Source organism: Lutjanus erythropterus, chromosome 13 (assembly GCF_056507025.1).
Source record: "Lutjanus erythropterus isolate fLutEry1 chromosome 13, fLutEry1.hap2, whole genome shotgun sequence".
NCBI lineage: Eukaryota > Metazoa > Chordata > Actinopteri > Lutjaniformes > Lutjanidae > Lutjanus > Lutjanus erythropterus.
Window position 1 is genome coordinate 28,855,532 of NC_139329.1, and position 24,087 is coordinate 28,879,618.

The 24,087-nt window shown below is 41.0% G+C and overlaps 1 protein-coding gene across 2 annotated transcripts in view; it reads left to right on the top strand.

Annotated features, from left to right (window-relative positions):
* kcnq1.2 (potassium voltage-gated channel, KQT-like subfamily, member 1.2) overlaps nucleotides 1–22,120 on the top strand; it is a 220,935-nt gene extending 198,815 nt beyond the window's left edge. For both annotated transcript variants that reach the window (XM_084733895.1, XM_084733896.1), the window contains one exon: nucleotides 19,557–22,120. In XM_084733895.1, the coding sequence (XP_084590021.1) occupies nucleotides 19,557–19,703 (147 nt within the window). In that variant the 3' untranslated portion in view covers nucleotides 19,704–22,120. The remainder of the gene's footprint in view (nucleotides 1–19,556) is intronic.
* The last annotated feature ends 1,967 nt before the right edge of the window (nucleotides 22,121–24,087 follow it).

Consider the following 24,087-nt stretch of genomic DNA (forward strand, 5'->3'; position numbering starts at 1 on the left):
CGAGTGGGCGACAAGATGTCTCTTCTCTTTCTTGTTCTGTCTCTCGCAGCTTTACTGTGCCGTCTCCTCCTCTGCTTCTGTGTGTGTGTGAGGCCAGCTGTGGTCATATAGTATAATAAGGCTCTCTATACCAAATAATGTTGGTTAAAAGGGGAAAGGGGGTTGGTTGGGGTCAGGCTGACTCCTGCGCCCAAGGATCAGCTGGCAAGCCGTCGGGGCCGTGGCACCAGGCACAGGGCCACTGTCTGGGCAGAACAGACAGCTGGCGGGGGGTGGTGCACAGGGGATTCTCCCTGTCTGGGATACACACACACACACACACACACACACACACACACACACACACACACATCATCTTTAATGCCTTCCACTGTACCCAGACAACTCTTGTTTACATCGAGTGTGTTGTATCGTGTCTCTCTCATGTCTAAGTAGCTCTGTGGTTTACAGTTTGGATCATTTTTCGGAAAATTATATGAGTAATACCTGAGTGGTTACTTCTTGCTGTAGACGCTACTGATACTGCATGTTTTATTTGTTCAGACTGCTTCTCAACTTAGAGCTGGAACATACCATTATTTCTGATTATAAAGAGTTTAGATATTTTTGGATATAAAACAGCTTAATTTAGAAAATACTGGGGCTCTGTCTTTGTAAAATGATTGGTTACACAAAATCCAGTAACTAACTAAAAAGGCCCCCGGAGAGTGCAGATCTCTGCCAAGGCCAAATGCCCTATCTTGCGGCGTTAACGGACATGAAAAGTTATTTGTGTATCTGTCACGTGATTCCTTTCCACCCCAAAGTTAAATGGCTTCTTCCTTGGTGCATGCTACATTCTTCCATCAAGGTTCATGACAATCAATCCCCTGGTTTTTTAATCCTGCTGACAGACATTCAGACAAAGAAATGGCAACCTCCTTCGAGAAAGTAATAATTGCTGTTTTATTAGTTCAGTAATCAATTATTAGATTGAAAAAAAAATTGTTCTTCTCAAAAGTGAGGATTTGGTGCATTCTTTAGTGTATAATCATAAATTGAAAATCAATGACTTTTGACCTTTTGGGCAAATGAAACAAGAGATTTAACAGCCCATTGTCACCAGAAAAATGTGCATGTATTTGAAAGGAGCTAGTAGCTTATTCTGACTCGTATTTGGTGACAACCTGTAGTGGGTGTAGTAAGTATGACAGGAGATGTCAAAAATATGACTATAACTATTTATAGTCATATAAAATGATGATATATCATATAAAATGACATATATGTGATGCAAATAGTTATTTTTTCCCTCACTACTGTTTCTAAATCTACCAAAGTAGTTTTCATGGCTGAACCTCACCAAACTGTGACTGTTTTTTAATCATTATTTAGGCCTTTTATACCTTTATTAGATAACAAAACTGAAGTTAAACAATAAAGGGGGAGAGGGGGGGGTGCCATGCAGCAAAGGGCTACAGGTTGGAAGTGAACCCATGGCCGCTGCAGAGGACCAACTAAGCTACCAGGGTGCCCCAAACTACAACCATTTTACCATGTGTATAATATCTTGTGACTTGTGTAACATAATTAAGGTCATGGACAGACTATCCACTGATAATATAGATTGTTTTGGGAGAAATTGTCGTGTAGGTATGAGGACGTGTTGAATATTAAGGCCTCAGTTTAAGTTGCTAAATAAAAAAAATTGTGGAAATGTCTTAATTCATAATGAAAATTATTACTGGCTGCAGTGCTGCTATATTTATATATACTGTATGTAAGTGTATTTAGAAAAGAGAACCGTCTGTGTTGTTGATGAAAATTATTTCCTGTGCAGACGCCACAATGACATTAGTATCCATTTCAATAGTGGCCCTGAACCTAGACCAAAGTACTGGCACGCCCCTTGTCATTTATAATATCAGGCTGACTGGCCTATTGATGATGAGAACAAAGCCACAGTGTGGCCGACCTACAGCAGTGGCCGTAGTAACATGGCACCTCCCTGGTGACTGACGATGCCACGCTGGCTGCCACCACAGCCTGGCACAGGAGGTGGGGGTGGGGGGGGCGGGGGTTTGCGTGTATGTGAGTGTGTGTGTTGGGGGGGCATTTGGTGGTTGTGGCAGCTGGCGGTGAGAAGACGGGTGAGGGTGGGGGGCAGGGGGTTCCTCATTTATAAAGACACCCCTGTGTGAACCACATGCAAGGCCACACCCTGGATGCAAACGGGCTTGCTGAGGTGCACGCACACATGCTGACATAAACACACACACACTGCACTACAAAGACATGCATGCAAATATGCAGTGGCATGACAGATCACCTTTAAATACAAAAACCTTTCAGATTTGTGGTGGTGCCTATCGGTACTTTTTGTGTGTTTTCAATGGATGATTGTGGGTGATTCAAAGGCTCAGCAGTCTACAGTTTTGTCCTGTTGAGTCATTGCTGCTTGGCTGATGAAATGGAGCGTGGTGTCACATCGCTGAGCTGTTTATTAGCTCCGAGGAGACAGGGGAATGTAATCAAACTGTCCTGATTGAGTCATGTGACGGCTATTCATCTTCCCACATTAGAGCCCTCGATGAAGAAATATTAGCGTTTGGCCTCGCTGGATGTGTTGAAATTGTTCCGAGTAGAGAAGAGGCCTAAATAACCAGAAACTCTGCGTGTGTGCACAAGCACACGTTTTTTTATTTGTGTGTGAGTGTGTGTGTGTGTGTGCGAATATGTCTGTATTATATTTATTTATTTATGGGTATGTGCGTGTGTGTTGAATCATGACAAAACTCTCAAGAGCCATTCAGTGTTTATGTTCCACTTTAGTGTTACAGTATTAAAATGTGTTTGCTGCCGTGTTCTGTCCTCATGAGGGCCACCACACTGGGGACCAGTTAGGGGCAGATCATGTCCAGCTGTCTCTTGAGGACAAATGGTCCATCAGGCAACTGCTTATTCCCTCCACCCTCTCCTCTCACCCCCTCCACCCCGTCTCCCTCCCTCCTTCCTCACCCCCCCAGCGTGTTTACTTGACTTTTAACGTGAGTGCTTGTATCGATTCGGTCACAGGACTAGAAATAGCTGTGGTGGCAGCTTACTGGAAATCGGTTAGTGGAGGTTCAATTTTTTTATGGACAGAGGGCGTTTAGTTTTATGGGTTTCACATGGAGGGTAATGGACATTTCAGTTTGTTTTTATATTTTCTCTCTCTCTTTCCGTTCAGCCTTGTGTACAGATAGAAGTTAACATTGGGAATTCTGGTGGAGAATTAAAAATACAGAATTATAGGACACAAACATACATCAAAGAAAGATTACTACTAATTGATATATTTGATATTTCTTTTTTTCTATCCAATTTTAAACATAAAATTACTCAACAAATTACAGCTGCAACAATTAATTGATTAGTTGTCAACTATTAAATTATTTGGAAACTATTTTGAATCCATTAATTAATTAAGACCAAACAATTTATTAACTTATTATGATTGGAGAAAACAGTCAACCAATTAAAGCTATAATGTGTAACATTTACACATTAAAATGTCCAAAATCGTGAGACGTGTTATATATTTTGTTGAGTTGTGTACTGACAATATCCTAAATGTTGTTCACACACAGAGAAATCCATAATTTATTCACCGTAACGGTGCGTTTCCTGCTAGCAATTGCTAGCTAGTTGCTAGCTGCTAGCTGGGGTGTCACAATTTCAATATTAAATTAAAACTGTGAAATTAACTTTTAATTTCAAGAATCAAATTGAAAGGCAGAATCTGCAGTTCTTCCAGCATTTGAAAACAACACTAAAAAGATGGCACATTATAATTTACAGCTGTTATATCACACTTGATACTGCATATGTTTTTAAAGAAGAATTTGAAAATGGAAATGGAAAATGTTGTCAGGGCATAAAACCAATGAGTGAGGAAGGAGGTTGACAAACATGACTAAACATAACGTGAATCAAATTTTAATATTATCTTGTCCGTGAATATGATTTCTGTCTGCGTCATGTCAGATAGATTTTCATCAGCTGTGGCTGTTGTTTAAAAGTGAAGATAATAACTCCCATGATCCCATGCCGCTTCACAAAGTCATCAAACTGCATCTTTAATGTGAGAGAGACAATGAAAATAATCCTCAGTTGGATCTCTACAACAAAAAGAAACAGGGTTTTTGACTGTTTTAGTCTATATAACTGTTCATGTTTAGTATTTATGTTATATATTTTCATTCCAATTTGAATGTAACTTCCAACATATTCTTAGGAACATGTCATGCTACTTACAAAGGGGGAGTGAAACCTAAAAGCATTCCCTCGCCCGCACCCGTATTCCTCTGAGCCGACAGCAACTTCATCTCTTGGCAGCCGTCTCATAATTCATCTCTTTTGGCTTGTTTATGCTGCACATTTATTTTGTTTGCGGTAACAGTTCCCCGACCCTCACATCTCTCAACGTGAAAAACGCTAATGCGCCTCCAACACGACATCAAAGCCTCCTCCTCGCCCCGACGTTCTCTCTGGCTGTTTTCGATTTATGGCTTTTTTTTTTTTTTTTTTTTTTTTTTTTTTAAACCTTGTTACAACATGAAAGACCATCAGTGTTTCCCACACGTATGTATGTATGTATGTATGTATGTATGTGCATAGACACACTCGGACATACACTATCATGCACACACACTTTCTCTCTCTCACAGTCATGTCCAAACAAAATGATCAGTAAATCAAATAAAACACCCACAGTGTTTCAGAGAGAAGGAGTGTGCGCTGAACAACAGAGAGATAAAAAGGAAAAAAAAAAAGAGAAGGAGAGGAGGAGGGGAGGAGTGGACACGGGGGATTGTACGTCCTCGTGAAAGTAGCCCTCAGAAACAAAAGCAGCTTTGAGTGCGCACCCACTCAGAAGAGAGATTAGCCGGTACACACCCCCCTCGACACACCACCACCATCACCACCACCACCCCTGCAGAAAAGAGCTTTGGCTGCAGTTTAGCGGCACGTGGCGCAGCCCTTGATACTTATCATGTGCGTCAGGTGCTCTCGCTCGGTTTCCTGTTCTTTAAAACATAACCACCATTTCCCTCTTTCACTCCCTCCTTCTTCTCCTTCTCTCAGTCCACAGCTAATCCATCCACGCCGCTGCCATCCAGCCTTTACCCTTCATTTCTTCTGTCTCTCCTTCTCTGTCCATCTCTTTCTCCTGCTTTTACAAATACAAAGAACATATTGTATCTGCCAGCGTTAAAGTGAATCCATTCTCCTTGGCAGCGGCCCGGCCCGTGGTGAATCTGAGCTGGGCTAGCTCTGTTTTCCAGCTGGCACCGAGGCTGCTGGTAGAGCGGGTTGGTCGCTCGTTGGGTTGGTGAATTTGAGTCCAGCTGACACGTTGGTTTAGGATTCATTCACGCAGCCTGTCGCTCTTGCTCTCCCTCTTTCTCGTTCTGACTCAACTCGCAAAGCATGACCCCAGTTCACCTCAAATGAAGCACTTTTAAATGTTTGTTGCTTTATTCATTGCTACATACAGGAACCTTTGTAATATCATGAGATTCTTACTAAGAAAGAAACATTCAAGGATATAAATAAATTTTCTAGGGAAGTTTTGCAAATGGGTCACATGAATGCACCAGACTGACATTTCACACATCCATTGCATTAACTGGTGGTTTTCAGCTGCTCTCCTCCATCTGTATGGAAACCAGACAGTTAGGTCCTTTAGAAAAAAAACATTTTAAGGTCATGGTAGTACTCAGTATTTAGTTGTGGAAATTCTCGGAAAAGTCATGGGTTTTTACATCAGGGCCACAGCAGGACGCCTGAACTCAAACGCAAACACGCTCAAACTCTGAAATCCACAAACTGACGACTAATAATTCCTTATAATAACAGCAGCCTTTTGCATTTACGCAGTCTCGCATACAAACACACACACACACACACACACATGGCCCAAGACACATCACCAAAGTAGCACACTCTTTCATGAAAGCCGATATAAACACACAGTGACACAAACACATCAATAATGAGATGCTATCGCGTTTCATAATCATGGTTCAGGCCCAGAAACTGAATACAACCTCCTCCCCTCCCCACAAATATGAAAGAGCCCAGAAGATGAGTCAACACACTCGCAAGGCAGCAAAAACAAACTGTTAATAAAGGCCACCAGAGCCTTTTGAAGTTTGTCCCACTGCCCTCCCTCCTTTTCTCTCCTCCATCTTTCATCCTTAACCGCTGGCCCACAATCATACATGTCTTCTCTCCTGTTTGTGTTTCTCTTTTACGTTGTATATCTGTGTGGGGTTTTTTATATATATATATATATATATATATATTTGCATTACATTTTAGAGCACTTTGTCTCTCTTTTCACAGCCTACAAAAAGCACAAGCTGTCCAGAGGGAGACACTGGGTCAATACTACAGTGTGCATCTGTATGTGTGTGTGTTTCCCCAGCTAAAAGTCTCTGCTAAGCTAACTCCTCACATCTTCAGCATGATAAAGTTTTATCGTACAATATGACAAGCTCAGTAACATTAAGAATTTTTTTTTAGATGATCTACTGGTTTGTTAAAGGTAGAATAGGCAGGGTCGTCTAGAGCTAGAGAGTGAATAAAGTGAGGGAGTGGCGCTAGCAAGAACCAAGTGAGGCCAACACTGAAGGACCAAAAACTGCAATTCCTCAAATGGCTTCAAAAGCGAGGTATTTCCCATAGACTCCCATAATAAAATGCACAGCAATACTAAACATGTTTACAGCCTGGTGCAAAAAATGTTTTTGGTCTGTACAGCTAATTTCCCTGATGGTGACAACTATACAAGAGGATGAATTTTCATAGAACTCACCCGTTTAAATTATGTCGCTCAAAGTTATGCATAATTAAGTGTGCATAATTTCTGTGAATGCAGCCAAAGCGATCCTTTGTTAGCTCTAAGAAAGAAAGAAAGAAAATAAGAAATACAGACAGAGGTCAAGGTCTCTGCAGATACAGACACCATAATACACTTCTAATGGATCATAAGCGATGTTTGACAGGCTTTGTTTTATGAGTTTTTTTTTAGGAAAATCCTGAATATTATGCCCTAAATGATAAGAGCACAGGCACCAAAATGGCACACAGATGTTGGTCATTACCCAGATCCTTTGTGTGAAAGCTCCATGCAAAATCTCAGAAAAATCCGAGAAATCAGAAACCGAGAACCTGTGGCAGTTCTAGGTTAAGTTGTGAATAATTGTAAATGACATGCAGCAAAGTCTGGCATATTAAAGAATAGGAAAGGAGAATAGGAAAGTCATCCTAAATCATGCTGTTACTGGGACAAGAGTTTAATTTGTAAAATATACACTGAGCATCAACTGAGCCCAGCAGCTAAGTGGTAATGACATGACTCACTGACGAGACTCATAAACAAGCTTCATTGAATGAAGCACCGTTATGCAACTGAACTGCAGATCCTTTACGTTACATTTATTTAAAAAGTGGTGACAATTTAAGAGGAAATTGATACTGTTTCCACAACAGCTGCCATGTTTTCTCAGTTTGAAAATCTGTGGCAAAGACAAGTGGAGTGGAGGATTCATCCAGTCAGTTGTAGGAATGGACCGTTGATGCGTCGGTGAAGGAGAGAACTCAACCAATGTAAAGTCTACTGGAAATGCCTAACGAATATCCAGCTGGCTTTCAGAACATGATGTAAAGTGGACAGAACTTCTGCAAACAACTTCCCATATAAAATGAAGGTGCTGTGCTTTGGCATCCAGTTAAATGTCACTTCTCAGGGGTGCTGCTCCTTACCGAAGTTCTGATAATAAACGTGGTTGCAGCGTTATTGGATTTATTAGTTTGGATGATGCTACTGAACTGCACTCTTAGAAATAAGGGTTGTTCTTGAGGGGCTGAGGATCTATCCCCAACCATTTGCTTATAAAGTGATTCATTAAGAGTTCTTTGGAAGACAAAGGGTTCCATTTTTATCCAAAGAACTCTTTTTGGAAGAAAGAGTTCTTCAACGACTGAACTTCTTGAAGAACTCTTTCAACAAGGGTTTGTCAAGTGTCCTTTTTACCATAACTTAGGTTCCCCATAGAACCTCCTGGGTGGGTTCTAAATAAATCCCGTAGAATATAAAAAGGTTCTCAATAGAACCCCCAGGGTGAGTTCTTGTTAGCACCTTTAGAAGAAGGAAAGGTTCTAGGTAGAAAACATCAGGCAGGCCTTTTCCACCAACATGAAACTGGCCTAGTTCCAGTTCAAGCACCTAATCTTGAACCATTCTGAATATATCCGCCAAAAATAAGTTGGTTTGGAACACAAAAAGTTGGTTCCCAACTAGAACCATAAAAAAAATTGCAGGTTTTTCTTGGGAACTACATTGGTTCTGCTCAAAACTGGTGGACATGCAGGCTGGCTCACTAGATAACCCCAAGGTTCCAAGAATCTTGAACAGAACCGGTTCAAGGACCACAGTTGTTTTGGTGGAAAATGGCAGAAACATTATACCATAGAAGGGTTCTCTATAAAACCTCCCATAGGCGGTCCTTTTTCAGATGATAATACGTATAACCCTTATGTTGGGTTCAGGGTAGAACTCTCCCAGTGGAAGCCTGGTTCTTCTAGGAACCAAAAAGGGTTCTCCCACGGGGACAAGCTGAAGAGCCCTTTATGACTCTAGTTAGCATTCTTTTGTCAGCATCAGCACATCAGTGGCCTGCTGGCTTTCCTGGTTTAATGTGGTGTCCGTGTGTGTCCGTGTGTGTGTGTGTGTGTGTGTGTGTGTGTGCGAGCGCGTTGGTGTTAACCCCCTCTCCTGGAGACAAAAGCCGCTAGTGTCCATTTTTTTCCAGCTTTCAAATTTATTTTCCTTTTCTTCTGGCTTTTTTTTTTTTTTTTTTTTTTTTAACGTCCCTCTTCCTTTACTCTCTCTGTCTGGCCTCTCCCTCCCCTCATCCCTGATCTCCATTCTCCATTCATGCAGCTCTGTCACGGCGATGATAATGATGACCTCTGTGTAATGCTAGCTTGTTATTGGCCCACCAGCGAGGCCAGTGTGTGCACCCTCTGTTGCTTTTTCTGCATTGACCATTGTGTTACGAGCAACGCGCTGGACCTCGTGTGTGTGTGTGTGTAGGTGAAACACAAAGAGCAGGCAGCCAGTCTGATTGAGCTGCACAGGGGATCTATGGAGAGGCAGAGTAATTCACCTGAACTGACCTTATGCTGTTGCTGTGGCTATTATACTGCAGGTTTTATGGGAACACGGGTGGAAAATAACTGGAAACGATCACTCAAGCCTCTTTGTCTTACTGGACATGTACATATAAATGCCTCATTTGTGTGAGAATTATTTAAACATGATACCACATTCTGACTGCTTTTTGTTGCTTTCTGTTGCCAGGTGATTGTAACACAACAGTAACTTTAACCTGCAGGCTTTTCAAAACAGCAGCTGACAAACAGGAAATGAGAGCATCCAAGTGTTTGAGTTTGAATGAGATGTCATTACGTATTTAGAGCAGTGGTAATTGATTTTTTTTTTTTTACAATGTGCAGTGGTGAAAGCTTTAAAGCCAAGACTGACATGTAATACCTCCAAAAGTTTACATGGTGACGTGGAACTGTATCATGGTTCTGGTTTGGTGATGGGCTGGTGGTATTCAGTGGGTTTATTGGAGCAATTTCGCAGAGAACAGATGCTTTCTGTGACTGGAAACAGGTTGATAAAAGTAGTGACAGTGAACCAAACCAGTAAAGGTTGGGGCCATAAAGCAAAAACGATAAGATGAAAGATTCCTAAATAAGAGTTGGGGAGGACGGCAGTTGGATGATGATTCTCTGCAGGTTTGCCACTACAAGAAGCCTGTTTTTCATTTCACATAGTCTTTGGACCCATTGTTTATAAAATATGTTGATTAGTGTAGCTTTAAGTTAATGTAGATTCAAAATATTAGGGTGAAACATAATGCAGGGAAGGACAATATAAATGTAAAATAACATGGTGGGATATCTGTTAGCAATAGAAAAGTGGATTTATTTAATTTAAAGGACCTGTGTGTATGACTTTAGGAGATCTGTTGACAGAATATGGCAGAAAATGAATATAATATTAATGAGTATGTTTTCATTAGTGTATAATCACCTGAATATATAAATATACACGCGGGGAGTTTTCTTCCATGGAATCTACCTTACAGTTGCCCAAAATGGACAAACCAAATACTGGTTCCAGATGGCCTTTTGCGATTCTCACTAGCTTCCTCCTACACGCTTGGAAGGGGACGGTGAGGCAAGGGGTATTTAGTTGATTGCAATCTCCAGCCTAACCCATAGATGTCACTAAGTTGTACACACTGGTCCTTCAAGGTGGACCAGTGTTGGACTTTTGAATAGCCTCTGGTGTGTTCAGTCTTTAATGATATGATCTGAGTAAATGTGAGGGGAAATTGACTTTAATATTTTGTACATCATATTTGCTGTGAGGTTTAGCTAATGGTGTGAAAATTTATTTTGTTATAGCTTTAAAGCAAACCCTACCCTTTTTTTAAAAAAAAAAAGTCAAAGTGTTTGAGCGCTAGAAGTTAAATGGATATACAAAATGTGGATTTTTTGACCACTAGTGGCACTATGAATGGCTCCCATTTGTTCATATCTTTTGCATCCATTCCATAATACACATTCTTGTTTTTCACTATTTCAGTGATTGAGGGCACAGTTACGCATGCGTGAAATTAGCATTGGCGAACACTTGCCTCCTGTTGATTCTGCTGCTGTGTGAGTAAAGAGGCAAATAAAACATTAATTTTCAGTGGCACAACAAATTTACATCTTGGCTTCATTTGGAGTTAAACTCTGGTGAACTTCGGCGAAGTCGTGGCCTCAACCAAGACATAGAAGAAGGAACAGGCAGCCACTAAATGTGGATGTGAAAGTTCCAAAATGTTTTTACAAATGACTTTACAAATATTTATTAGGAAAGGTAAAGCACTCAACAACTTCAATGTGGCTCTTGAAGTACTTTATCAAAGGGAGTCTTGAATGAATGCTGCGAGCTTTTCATCCCTGGATGGCAGCGGTGTGAGTTTAGATGGCCTCACATCAGATATAAAAATGATTGCTTTATTCTGCAGACTGAGGAAAATTTAACTTCAGTAAGTTTAAATAAACATCATTATGTGAAAGTGAAGGATGTGAGATATTCTCTGTTTTTACTGTAACTGCATTTAAAACCTTGCTTAGTCATTTAAACAGCTCCAGAGGGATATTAAAGAATTCCTTTCCTACTGGAATGAACATGAGTCATGCTCGTGCCATGTAAGTAGACACAGTCATAACAAAGGTGAGAAAGAATGACGCTCAAAAATTGTCTGGTGTTACGTGGGTTGCAGCACGAGGCCGCTTGAGGTCACAGCGGTGGGAAAACACATTACGCATTCATTACAGCATGCAAGGACGGTGACCTGCGTTATTGTTTTCCTCTCATCTTATCTCTCCTTCTGTCCCAGCCCTGTCTCCATTGTCTCGTGCGATTGAGAGCATTTCAATGACAGGAATCTTGTTTTGTTGAATAGCGCGGCCTGGTCGGACACAGATGCCAAGACATTCCTGGAGCTGGTAGTCTTTCCTTCTGGCAGCCCAGCACCTCTGTCTCCTCCACTTTACTCTTGTATTTTCTTCATTTTCGCTCCTTTTCATTCCTTAGTCCTCCACAAGGTGACTGTCAAAGAGAGAAGGAGGAAGAAAGGGAGGTATATGTGTCTCTGTGAGTGGCTGTGTGTTTGTTTGCCTACGTGCTCGGTGTCTGTGCGTTAAAAGAAAGGCTGTGTTCTCTCTAATCACTGTATACTGGCCTTGTTTCTCACTTCACAACACCTAAATACCATTCATTACATGTCAAGGCTACCATGCACTCCCTCATCCAGTATCTCATGTCCCTCTTGCATGTCATGTCTCCATTTGTCAGTAATCATGCGATGGCAGAATTTGGCACGGATCACAGAATGCAGCGATAGCAGCTCCAAGCTTTTCTTTCCAGCTCTCCAACAGATGGCAGTGTGAATCGCTCTATCAGCACAGGCCGGCCTGCGAGGACTGTGTGTGAATTAAAGATCGCTGTACTACATGACAGTCATAGTGAAGCACACACCTCTTTTTCTCTTCTCTTCTCTTCTCTTCTCTTCTCTTCTCTTCTCTTCTCTTCTCTTCTCTTCTCTTCTCTTCTCTTCTTTCAGGCAGGGTGAGAAGTTATTGACCTCATGAACTGATTTCCCTCCTTTTCCTCCTCCTCCTTTTTTCTGAAAGCATGGTTCATTTTCTTAAAACTCTAAACAAAAGTACAGCTGAACACTGATGTGCTCAATGGGAAACACTATGATGAGTATAAAATACTACTTTGATAATCCTGTCAGTAGGATCCTGTCTATATCCTGTCTATATGAATAGTGATATGTTGTAAACTATTATTTTTCATACTCATAAAACACACATACAAGATTGCACTTTTACACACATCTCAGCAAACACAGCTTGATTTTTAAAGTGTTCTTCATCCAGAGCAAAAAAGTAGAAAAGGAAAATAAGCCTTCTGCATAAACTATAAAGAAAAAAAAATAGGCTGCTTGTTTTCTTCCTCTGACTCTCACTCCTCTTGCTCTCCTCATTTCTCTGCAAAGTTGGTTTCCATTTTTCTCCAACACAGGAGAGCTCACCTTATGCCCTTTGGAGTCACTGGTGTGACTGGTGGTTTGAGTATAGAATTCTGAATTGCAGTGAGAAATGCTGTCAAACAAAAACGAGGTCAAACCTCAAAATTATTTAAAAAATGAAATAAAATGATTAAAGGTACTATATGAAGCAATCTATAGGTACAATATTATGTAATCTCTTAATATTGCTAATGTGAACAGATTGTAATATGACTTAAAAAATGAGTGTGGAATGTGTTTGGACTGATTTCTGTATAAAGGAATTGGGTTCATTGTTATCCTGAGTGCCAGAGTCAGTCTTTTGTGTGTCACGTCACTGTTTTGGCTCAGGTTGCTATGGAGTATGAGCATGTGCACAACCAACAGGATGGTGACTGCAGTTCATTTAATGGATACCACTGTCTTTAAGACTAAAGATTTTCAAAAAAAAATTTATCCATATATTGCCTTTAAAATAATTAAAAGGAAACAGAGAAAACCCTCACATTTGCAAAGCTGGAACCATGAAATGTTTTTGCATGAAAACTTTCAAAGAAAATAGTTACCAATTTATTTGTCTTGTCTTGTATTGCAGCAAAATGTACAATATTTCAGTATGAAATGTGGAGTAGAAGTAGAAAGTGGAATGAGACCAAAATAGTCAGGTAAAGTACCTCGAATTTGTATTTAAGTACAGTACTTGAGTAAATGTAGTCAGTTACATCGCACTACTGACTGTATTCCTGTTGTCTTCTGCATTCTTTTTCATACAGATTTCACAACATTCAGCCTGACATATATATCTCTGAAAACATTTGCATTTTCAGTAGAATAAGAAACAAAGTTGTGTGCATTTGGCCGCGGATCATTTGTAAGTTTTATGGATGAATGTCTGATGTAATGTACGTCTGACACGTGCTGTTGTCTGTTCTTGTTTTCAGTCTGGTTGCTTTTATTGGCCTTTGTGCTGCAGCTTCAGTGTGTAAGAAAAAATGCCCTGCAGCGGCAATAAAATTGATCTTATTTCATCTTATCGTGAATTTAGTTTGAGTCCACGTGCACGATGGAACCAAATTTGACAAGTCACAGTCTATTCTGAGCACCAGAAATTCACTACACCAGCTATTAGCAACATTCAGTTAACAAATGACAAACTGTGGTGACAGACGGGCTCATGATGACGTTTATCCTGAGCTGTCACTCACTCGTTTACATCAGCTCTTTATTAGTTTTCCATCATTACTCTCTTGCCTAAACTCTCCCTGCAGCTCTCTGGCCACAGTTCATGTGGCTCCTCGTTCTGCTCCCTGTTTGTTTGTTGTTTGCTAGGTGACAGGCAGACTAGCACAAACAAGTGTGTGTACACAGTGTAGTGTGCGTGCTTCTGTTTGTATACCTGTGTGTTTGTTGGAGTTTATCAGACAGACAGTCTCAGGGGAGGGCAGGAAGGTAGTTCAGGAAGGGTGTTCCTGTGTGAACAGGAGCTCTGTGTCCTCCCCACCGTTGTCTAGATGTCCCCACCAGTCCCTGCAACTACTGGAAGTCATGAAATGCAGGTCAAAGACCAAACACACTGTAGATAATGTATCTGTGCTGCCTTTAAAGCTTTCTTGGTGATTTATAGGTTCAATTTCAGTATCTCTTTATGTTCCCAAAGTCCATCTCATCTTTTCATATTTTAATGCTTTTAGATAATAATGCAAAATATCTATTGGTTTCAGACTCACATATCTGCTTTTTTCTTTCACAACATTACAAATGGAATATCTGTGGGTTATTGGTTGGACAAAACAAGCAATTTGGAGATGTTGCCAAGAGCCCAGAGAAATTGTAAGAGTTATTTTTGACTATTTTTGGACATTTTATAAGAAAGCAGTCAGTAGAGTGCAGATCCCTGCCAGGCAACAGATGGTGAAGCCCCTGCCGCAATGCCACCACAACTGCCAGATGCAACCAGCAGAGATTTGCAAAGTTCCCCCAACATTACCGTGACCCCTGTGTACATCTTTTCAGATTTGAGAAGTCAGCTGTCAACACAGCAGTCAAAAAATGGAATTACTGCCCCACAGTTGTATGTCTCAACTAACCAGTCAAGGAATTTGATAAAAGGTATTAGGTGTATTTAGTGAAGTTACTTTGACCTCTGACCTTTGACCACCAAAATCTAATAAATTCATCTTTGACCAAGTGGTCATTTGTGCAAAGTTTTGAAGAAATTCCCTCAAGGCGTTCTTGAGATAATACATTCACAAGGTTGGCATGACCTGAAAACATAACGCCTTGTGGCAACAGCTGTCACCAGCGCAGAGTCATAAAAAAAAAGTATTTTCAAGGTTTTGAATCACAAACGTCCTCCAGCATACAGTCATGAATGTGCACAAAAAAACAGCAACACACCCACGCACAGAGGATGATAACAATAAGCCCGTTGATAAAAAAAAATAAAAAACGTGCTGATTAATCACTGATGAATAAAATCATCAGTTGCAGCCCTACATGTAATGTATTCTTACAGTTTTTGACTGAGAGTGCTGCGTGAGACTTTTCTATCTTTAGTCAGCAAAAAAGTTGTATGCCTGTTGTTGCATTCAGTGTTTGTGCACTGTATTTCATCTTCTATTTTATCTTTGTCATATGATAAAGGCGATCCAAAGGTCTATATTTGAAAAATGTGGGGGAAAAAAGACAAAAGAAAAGACAAGCTTAACATTCCTGTAGAAATACTGTGCATGTCTTGAATTTACAAAGGTGAAAAACTTAACCTACATAAAGCGCCTGTACTTGAAAGCACTTTGACGCATGTGTCTCTCTGGGCTGTTGCCAGAGGGACCTTATCAGGGTTCAGGGAAGTCCCTGCTGCTGAAGTGTCAGCCCTGCTTGTGACTGTCCCATGTGTTGTCTGTGGTCAGAGGGAGGGTCGGGGACAGCTGGAACATCACCTGTCACTGGATCACATGTGTTTACATGACACAGCAGTGGTCACACCCAACTCCAGCATTTAGACGCTGCGCAGGGTGAACAAAATAACAAAAAAAAACCTTTCCAATACAACAGTCCCACAGTAAATGACATTTAAATCATAGCATAAAATAGCAGCATTTTTCAGCTCTAATGGCCAATTGACATTTTATATGTCATTTCCAGATAATGGAGGTACTAAAGGTCAGGTAGTTGCAGGAAAAATTGTTTCTGCGTCTTTCGTAAATCACAACAAAATTATGTAATGAGGCAAAAGGAAAAGTCTCACCAATCATGACAACATACAGTACAACATGTCAAACACAGGAAGAAAGCATTTTAGCAAAGAGGAACAGTGGTAGACTGTCGCCAACACTGACTGTGGGTCTCATAACAGGATATTTTCTGAGTAGAAGGTACAAGCTGCAGACAATAAAATGACCTGTGAGTTGAGTCATGGCCTTTGATATGTAAATTCTGCCACTAGGGGTCTCCATCAAATTAAAACGATAACAAAAGACGTAGGCTGATGATGTTGTGAAGTAGTGTGGGATTATAGCAGTTTTCTAAAATGATACAACACCTCATGTTACCTTTAGTCATGTTCGTGACTTCCTTTCTCACTCTCTCAGTATCCGACGCATCCCGTGTTTTTTAATAGCGACTAGCTGCTAGCAAGGAAGTGCACCATTACCTTGAAGAATTTATGGATTTCTCTGTTTCACTATTGTTGGAAACATTTGGAATAATGCAAGTGCACAGCTCAACAAAAGTAGAAGCTAACTGAGAAAAATAAACCCTCAAACTTCTTTCTCTCTAACTTCATTTGAGGAGTACATTTGCAACACAGAACAAAGAAAAACAAATAAACATTGTTAAGATGAATAAACAAATGTCAGGTTGGTTAATATTCCACTGAGTGCACAATAAAAGCATGTTTTATGAAAATCGAGATATCTTATCAAAACAATCAACCACCTGTTTGTTTGATATTGCTTTGAGCGCACAAAAACGTGACTCAGGTAAATAAATAAGTTTGTAATCGCGCCATCTCTTTTACCCACATCCAGACGTGGAAACACACACAAGGACATGCACTCTTGCAACACGCAAGCACACAGTCACCACTGACACATTCATAAACATGCACTTGCACAATCTCACCCTGTCACTTTTGCATCTCTCCACCACATCCATCTCCAGAAAACACAGAGTCACTGATTATAAATAAGTCTTGTGTGTCTAATTATGTTTTTCTTGTGTCTTGGTGGGTCTCCTGGGCCACTCCTTTTAGACACACAGCAGGAGGAATTCCTGATCCATTTTAAGCTCCAACGAGAATGTTGATAAGTCTGTAGATTACTGCCCAACATGTTTATGATAGCCTATTATTCTCTAAGCTTCATCCGGGCCCAGCGCGTGCTTCGTCTACTTAGCACAACTATTTAGGTCATGGTACAATCTCAGAGGAAAGCAGTGTGGATGGTGAAATATCAGCAAACCTCAGGGTCAAAAAGAAGTAATTCTTGCTCTGGCATACTGGGTATTTCTGATCCAGTAGTTATGTTGTGGCACAGTTTACCTGGAATCGGGGATAGGACCAATTTATTGAAGTCCCAAGTCAAGACTGACGAGTTCCAAGTCCTAAACTTTGAATTTTGAGTCTTGAACAAGTCATAATGTACTCTTCTCCAAATGTAATACCATTTCAACAACAGTTTGTGCAACTTAAAATGTTGAGCAAAGTTGGAAGTTTGTGTGTCTCTGTCTGTAATTTTTGTCATGCACATTTTGCATATATTAATTAGTCTTGTGTTGACTTCCACGTAATTTTTGTACACAAACAAAATGATATGTGATATAATAATGTAATATTGGTTCTCCATAGTTCTCTCAGAGTGGCACATTGACCCTGGTAGTAGCCAAATTAGCTATTAGCAGCGTTTGCAATTTATCCATTGATGTACAGACTTTGATCCTGAAGAAAACTTAAAAACAGGATGAGTCTCAGGCAAGTTCTCAGACAGGTTCTGAGGTTAGAAGTAGCCTATTTTGTCTCTGTATTGTAGGTGCCCCCTACAAAAGTCTGTGCCCCCTGTGGCAGGTTGTTTGTTTCAGCAACATGGTGACATATCATTCCAAGAAAGTGATTATTTTATTATTGTTGTAAACTCTTGGTGGGATCCACAAAGGAGTCCAAACTCTGTGTCACTGGGGTGCTGGCCCCAGCTGGCCCCCCCAGAACAGCCCCTGCAAACTGGATCTGGTGTATTAGGATCAACTTGTTGGGAATTGCCAGTATTAACGTTTTTTTAGTCAAAACATGAAGAGAAATTAATTGATTTTTGACACACCTTTTAAACAACACAATTTTTAATCTTTGGGCTTGGAAAGGTATCAAGTATTTTCAAGTCAAAAGACTCAAGTCCAAATGAAATCACAAGTTGAGTAGAGTTTTTTGATTTTGTCAAGTCAGAAGTCATCAAATTTGTGACTTGAATCTGACTCAAGTCCAAGTCATGTGGCTCAACTCCATACCTCGGCCTGTGATTGACCTAAAAACATAATAGTCAAGTCTTTTAAGCAGCTAATGTACTTCAACGTGACCTTACACATGACCCAAGATCACTATCTTTGTTGGCTTTAAATGTAGACGCACACAACTGTAAAACGATTTTTATAGTAATGAGATCTATAAACTTGACTCATCTAAAAACCTGAAACGGAGAGAACAAATCAAAACTAATTTATTTGTCTGGAATCTAAGGCTCATCGGACATTTTGACAATACTCAGTTGTTTATAAATTGTGATCACTGGCGTGCTGAGATGTGTTTTCATTCTTCTCTGTGACACACTCTGATATTTCAGATTTATACTTCCTATTATGGCTCATATTTCAACAACAATAATGGCTGCTAAATGTCCCGCTCTGCCATAAAAACGTCCAAGCCATCAGGCACACACACTAAAAGACGAGGAGAAAGAGGGGCCATACGCTTAAGCCTATGAAAATGCCATTGATGTTAACTATCTCACTGTGCCCTGCCAGAAATACCACGGAGTTGTTCGCTATCAGCGTCTAGTAGAGACAGGAGTCTGAATCTGTCTGTTCTGCCCGGTGCGTGAGATGTTATGGTTCTTTGATGTGCTTTGCTGTTTAGGCTTTGATTTACGGAGCGTCATCTTTATCATTTTCCCTGCTTTCTTGAAGCCATTGGAACCATCAAGAGGCTACTTCTGTGTGTGTGTGAGTGTGTGCGTGCGTGTTGTGTAAGGACTTCAGGAAGGAAAAATAAATGAGTGCAGAGGTAAAACCAAGGCCAAGGCTGTGAAGATGAAGAAAATCTCTTTGAAGTTGCAAAAGTGTGTGTAATAAGTCTGTGCAACTACTTTTTTGTGGTTGTAAGTATGTCTGACTGCGCAGCAGTTGCATGTCACCAGGCTGTCTGTTGTCTGTTTACCTCCATCAGTCAGGTGGAGCCATTCATCTGCATTCACACCCTGGTTAGGCTGGGCAGAGATGTCTCCTTTGGGTGACACACCTGTGTTTACAGTTGGGAAAGCCTGTAAACAACAGTGGCCTGTATATAAGTGTGTGTGTGTGTGTGAGTGTGTGTGCGCGTCTGTCTGTCCGCCCTCTCACGGATCATATAGCTCAACAGCTTTTGTAATGAGTGGCTTTAGCAGGTAGACGGCGACTGGCAGACAAACGTGTCATTATATCCCGCACTGCTCTGTCATTGAGATGGTGACTGTATTAAAGAGGCAGATGGATACGAAACAAAAGCACAAACTCGCTCGCATTCTTTGTTTGTTTCATAATGCGGCCCTGCACTGTACTTACGTTCAGGGTGTTTATCCCGGAGGCATTCAGCTGACCTAACCTGTTTGTCTTTTCGTTTGTCTTTTGTGTTCCATCCAGGTCCTTCAGATGGACCAGAAAATGGACGCGGTCCTGCGGATCCTGCTGGAGCAGTTTCCGCCCAAGCCGGAGCTGACCTCCAAGCCCTCCATCCGCAGGGTGACCATCCAGAAGCGCATGGGTGCCAGCATCGACGAGGGGCCCTGATGACGCAGCGATGGTCGCAGTGGGTATGGTGACATCATCACCAGGAGTTCACATAAACACGAGGGCCAGCCTGCAAATAAAAAGGGGACTCAGTCTTCCAAAACCCCCTCCTTCTCTTCCATTTGCAAATTTTTCTCACTGACTTTTGGCTGCTGAGAAAAGAACAACTTTTAATTGTCCACTTGCCGCTGCTTTGGTCTGGGACATGAAAGCAAGAGAGTGGGATTCATGGTGTAGAAAGAAGGCTGACTGACCTCTTTCTTCTGATGATTATCAGCCCTGTTTGGGTCTTTTTGTTCTTGTCTAAATGTAGCTTTCTCCTCTACACTAGCATTGTGGGCCCTCAGTCTTCCCCTGAAGCGTACAGTCATTCAAGCAGCGACACGCTGTATGAATTTATTTCACTACATTAGCCTCATAATCACACCACTCAGATAATGTTAATTTATGTGTGGCCTGTCACTGAGCTGCATTCCTCTACTCCAAATATTATTCCAAAGCTAACTAACCCAGTAATGAAGTCGTAATGCAATCAAAGCACTCAAACTCCCCAAAGACACAGAGAAAAACTGAGAGTCCGGCCATGGCAGAGGCATTCCTCAAATCCTTCTGATTATCTTGGCACCGTCCACACCCAGTACACAACAGGGTTATTTCCATAGCCACATATCCATCTAGCCTAACTGTACTTAGGCTGCGGCGGGTGTTTGTTAGTAGTGATCGAATAACACGAGGAGGGAAGGGCAGATTATCTGTTGACTTTGCCCTGCGTTAGGGACCGGAAGGCTGGAGTAAAAGAAATGGAACTGAAGAAATGTGTCTGGGTGGCTAACATAGTGCTGATTTACAGCTACGCTGAAGCTAATAAAAATAGCCAAACTGCCGTGACAGGGCCCGGTGCTGTGTTACAGGAATAGGCATGAGAGATTTCATATGTATATCGATCTCAAACTCTTTAAGCACTCACACCAACCCCCAGCACCCTGCTTAATATCCTCCATTACCCTCTTCAGGGGGCTCACACTGCTGTGTGCAATTTGAAATAAATTTGCCCCATTAAAGCTCTGATTATTTTTTCTCTCCAGAGCTAATTAAGTGCTGAATTCCTGGTAAGGGGAGATTACTCACTGTGAGCGACTAATGAAAAGAAACACTGGAAAATGTGCAGAATTTAAACAGTAAGCTTTGAGGAGCAGGCGCTCTAATTCTGTGTGAAAGGTTTGGAAATATCCACCTACCACTGAGAGTACATGTTTGAAACAAAAAGACAATGCTCTCACTTTGTTCCCATGCTCGTAGTATTTATCTGACAGGACGCTGAGGCATGTAGGAAGTAGAAAATAGAAAATAACTCAACTATGTAGCTACTGTATGAAAGGCTTCCCATAATTATAGCATGCACATTCCTAAAAAGACGGATGCACACACAAAAGAGGGGTGAAAAGGGAAGGGGAAAGAGGAGAGGCTTTCTCTCTGCACTAGTATATATTTTCATAATTTTTGCGGTGGTTAAAATATAGCTATTATTTATCTTACATTAAATAAAGTGGTTGAGTTTTAAAGGGACGGTTCACCCTAAAATCAAAAATACATACTTTTCCCCCTGGCCTGTAGTGTTATTTATTCGTCTAGATAGTTTTAGCATGAGTTGCAAAGTTTTGGAGATAGCGGCCATAGAGATGTCTGCCTTCTCTCCACTATGATGGGACTAAGCGGCACTTGGATTGTGGTGCTCAAAGCACCAAAAAATACATTTGAAAAATTCAAAACCAGCGTCTCTTTTCAGAAATCATGACCCACTTACTCAAGATAAACCACAGACCTTGTTGTGAGCACTTTCATATAGGAAGTACATGAAGTGTAGTAGAAAGAAAATAGTTCCAGTAGATTCTGCTACAGAAAGAAAGTAGTTCCTCCATGAAACTGCTCACAGCAAAGTCTGTGGATTATCTTGAGTAACTGGGTCATGATTTTTGGAAGTTTTTCAAATGTATTTTTGAGCACCACAAGCCAAATGCCATTTTTGCCATCTCTTCGGCTGATAACTCCCAAACTCTGGAACTCGCACCCAAAAAATCTAGTTGGGTAAATAGCACTACAAGCCAGGGGAAAAATATGTATGTTTGATTCTGGGATGAACTGTCCCTTTAAAGGCACAACTTTTTGACAGATACATATCTGTCTGTCTGTTCTCCTGTACAGTTTTATAAAAGTTGTAAATAGAAACATTGCCTTATTGTACTGTATTTATTATCATGTGGAAAGATCAACTTGGAACATGTCTGCTTGTTGGAGTGATGGGAAACACAGAGAGTGAGGCTCCTGTTGTACAGATGAATTGAAATGATTGTAAATGATATTCACGCACACCCTCTGCACTGTAGCTCTGCTGTAAATAATAAAACTCCATTTCATTACACTCTGGCCTGCTCTCTAGGTTCGGGAGGAATTTGATTACCAGTTCATCTATTCCATAATTTGCTTTCATTGGAGGGCGAGACCTGTCTTATAGTTTTTCGGGGGGCGTTTGTTCAAATCACCAGCTCGAGCTGGGTCAAGGTAAGCCATGGGCCGGAGTTTCCATCCAACTAAAATCTCCTCAACTCCTCGTTTCACTAAATTCCTTTCACACTGCAATCACCACGAAGGAGGGAAGAGAAAGAAAAAATAACACGTCCACCGCGCCTACTTTGAACTTCAATATTCCATAACCCGTTGAACGAGGCATGCAGAGGAAAAAGAGAATACGTCTCATGTTACCACTCAATTATATTTGCCTTCAAAGGCCAAAAAATACTGGGGATGTCCCAAGATCAGCACAGTCCAGTGCCGAGAGAGACAGAGGAGGAAGGAGGGAGGGTCGTCCCGTGGGAGGGGTGGACAGGCCGGGGAAAAAGAGAGAGAAGGCAGGAGGAGGACAGCAGGAGCATAAGAGAGTAAAGAGGAGAGCAAAGCCATTTTCAATTAGCCAGAGAGACTACATGGGCCGGAGGGCCGCAGAGCTCCGCTGCCTTTTGTCCTCCTCTGGTTTCTATCACTGCTGGGGGATTTTGGCAGAGACAGAGGGAAGAAAGAGAGACCCCATGGCTACCTCCGTCTGCAGAGGCCGCTCTGTGTCACCCCGTGCTCCTCTTTCATCTCAAGACTAGACAGAGAGAAGAGAGAGACTCGCACTTCAAAAGACAGTTTGATCTCAGAAGTACACAGGAGCAGCAACCTAAAAGAGGATCTGAGGAAGCAGTTAAAAGGAGAATATAAGGGACACACTGTCACAGATGCTGGACAGTGAAATCTGGCGGGTGTGTGCAGAGGAGGAGCTCATGCTAGGTCATGAAACGCTAGACTCTCTGAGCTTTGTCGATCGTCCGTGTCGTCTTTGATCCTGCCACCTGAGCCGCACTCAGAATAGAACAGAACTTCATTATGCTGCTGAAAATAGTCCAGTAGAAGACAAACATATATGGACATATATTGTGGTACTTATACATCTTACACTTAAAATCATGATTATAATCAGCTTATAAAATACCAGCACAAACTTTTAGTTAGATACAGCAGAATCAAAGCAAAGTTACTGTGGTATTGTCTTTTTGTCAAATTTAAATTTGTGTTCACTTAGAGTTCAACTGGCTTATCTGAGCTTTGGTCACTGCAGACTTATTGTTGTTTTTGTTTGTAAAGCAAAGAAAAGACTTGAATCCTGACGTGCCGACTGTCAGTGGAAATGGTACAATAAATTACAATATAAATAGCAGCCCTTTTACATTACACACTGTCATTTAATTTAATGTTAAAGCTGCTTCAATAAATAACTTACTTACAGCACCGGACACCACACAGACAAAACAGCGACCATAGAATAAAAATGCATGATGTGTCTCAACTTCCTCCCGCTGTACAAAAATGAAGATATATGCGCTGCCGTAATTTGAAGCCAGAGTCTGCGCAGTAATGACCAGGGTTGGGGAGACGACATAGAGTTCCCGCCCATAAACCCAGGTGTTGTCAGCTGGACACAAACACAACTCCAAATGAACGTTGATGTTGCCCTCTGTCTGTTCAATGTGTAATTAAGCTGCTGTTTGCTAACATGTTCACTTAATTAACTTTTTAAGTAAATAATATATCAGATTAGTTTGCTGCCCCCAAGTGGCCAAAAAAAATCAATGAATACAGGTTTAAATTCTTTATTTCATTACATTATCTGTCAAATTACTCTGATGAAACAATAAGTCAGTCTTTTTTTTTACTCATTTATCTTAAAGTGTATTTCTTGCTACTTTTTCTTACATGCACTTTCAATTTGTGCATTAAAAAACCTGAGTGGCAAAAAAAAAAAATTTGAAATATCACAGACATGTTTTTGCGTTTGGCTGAGATGGAA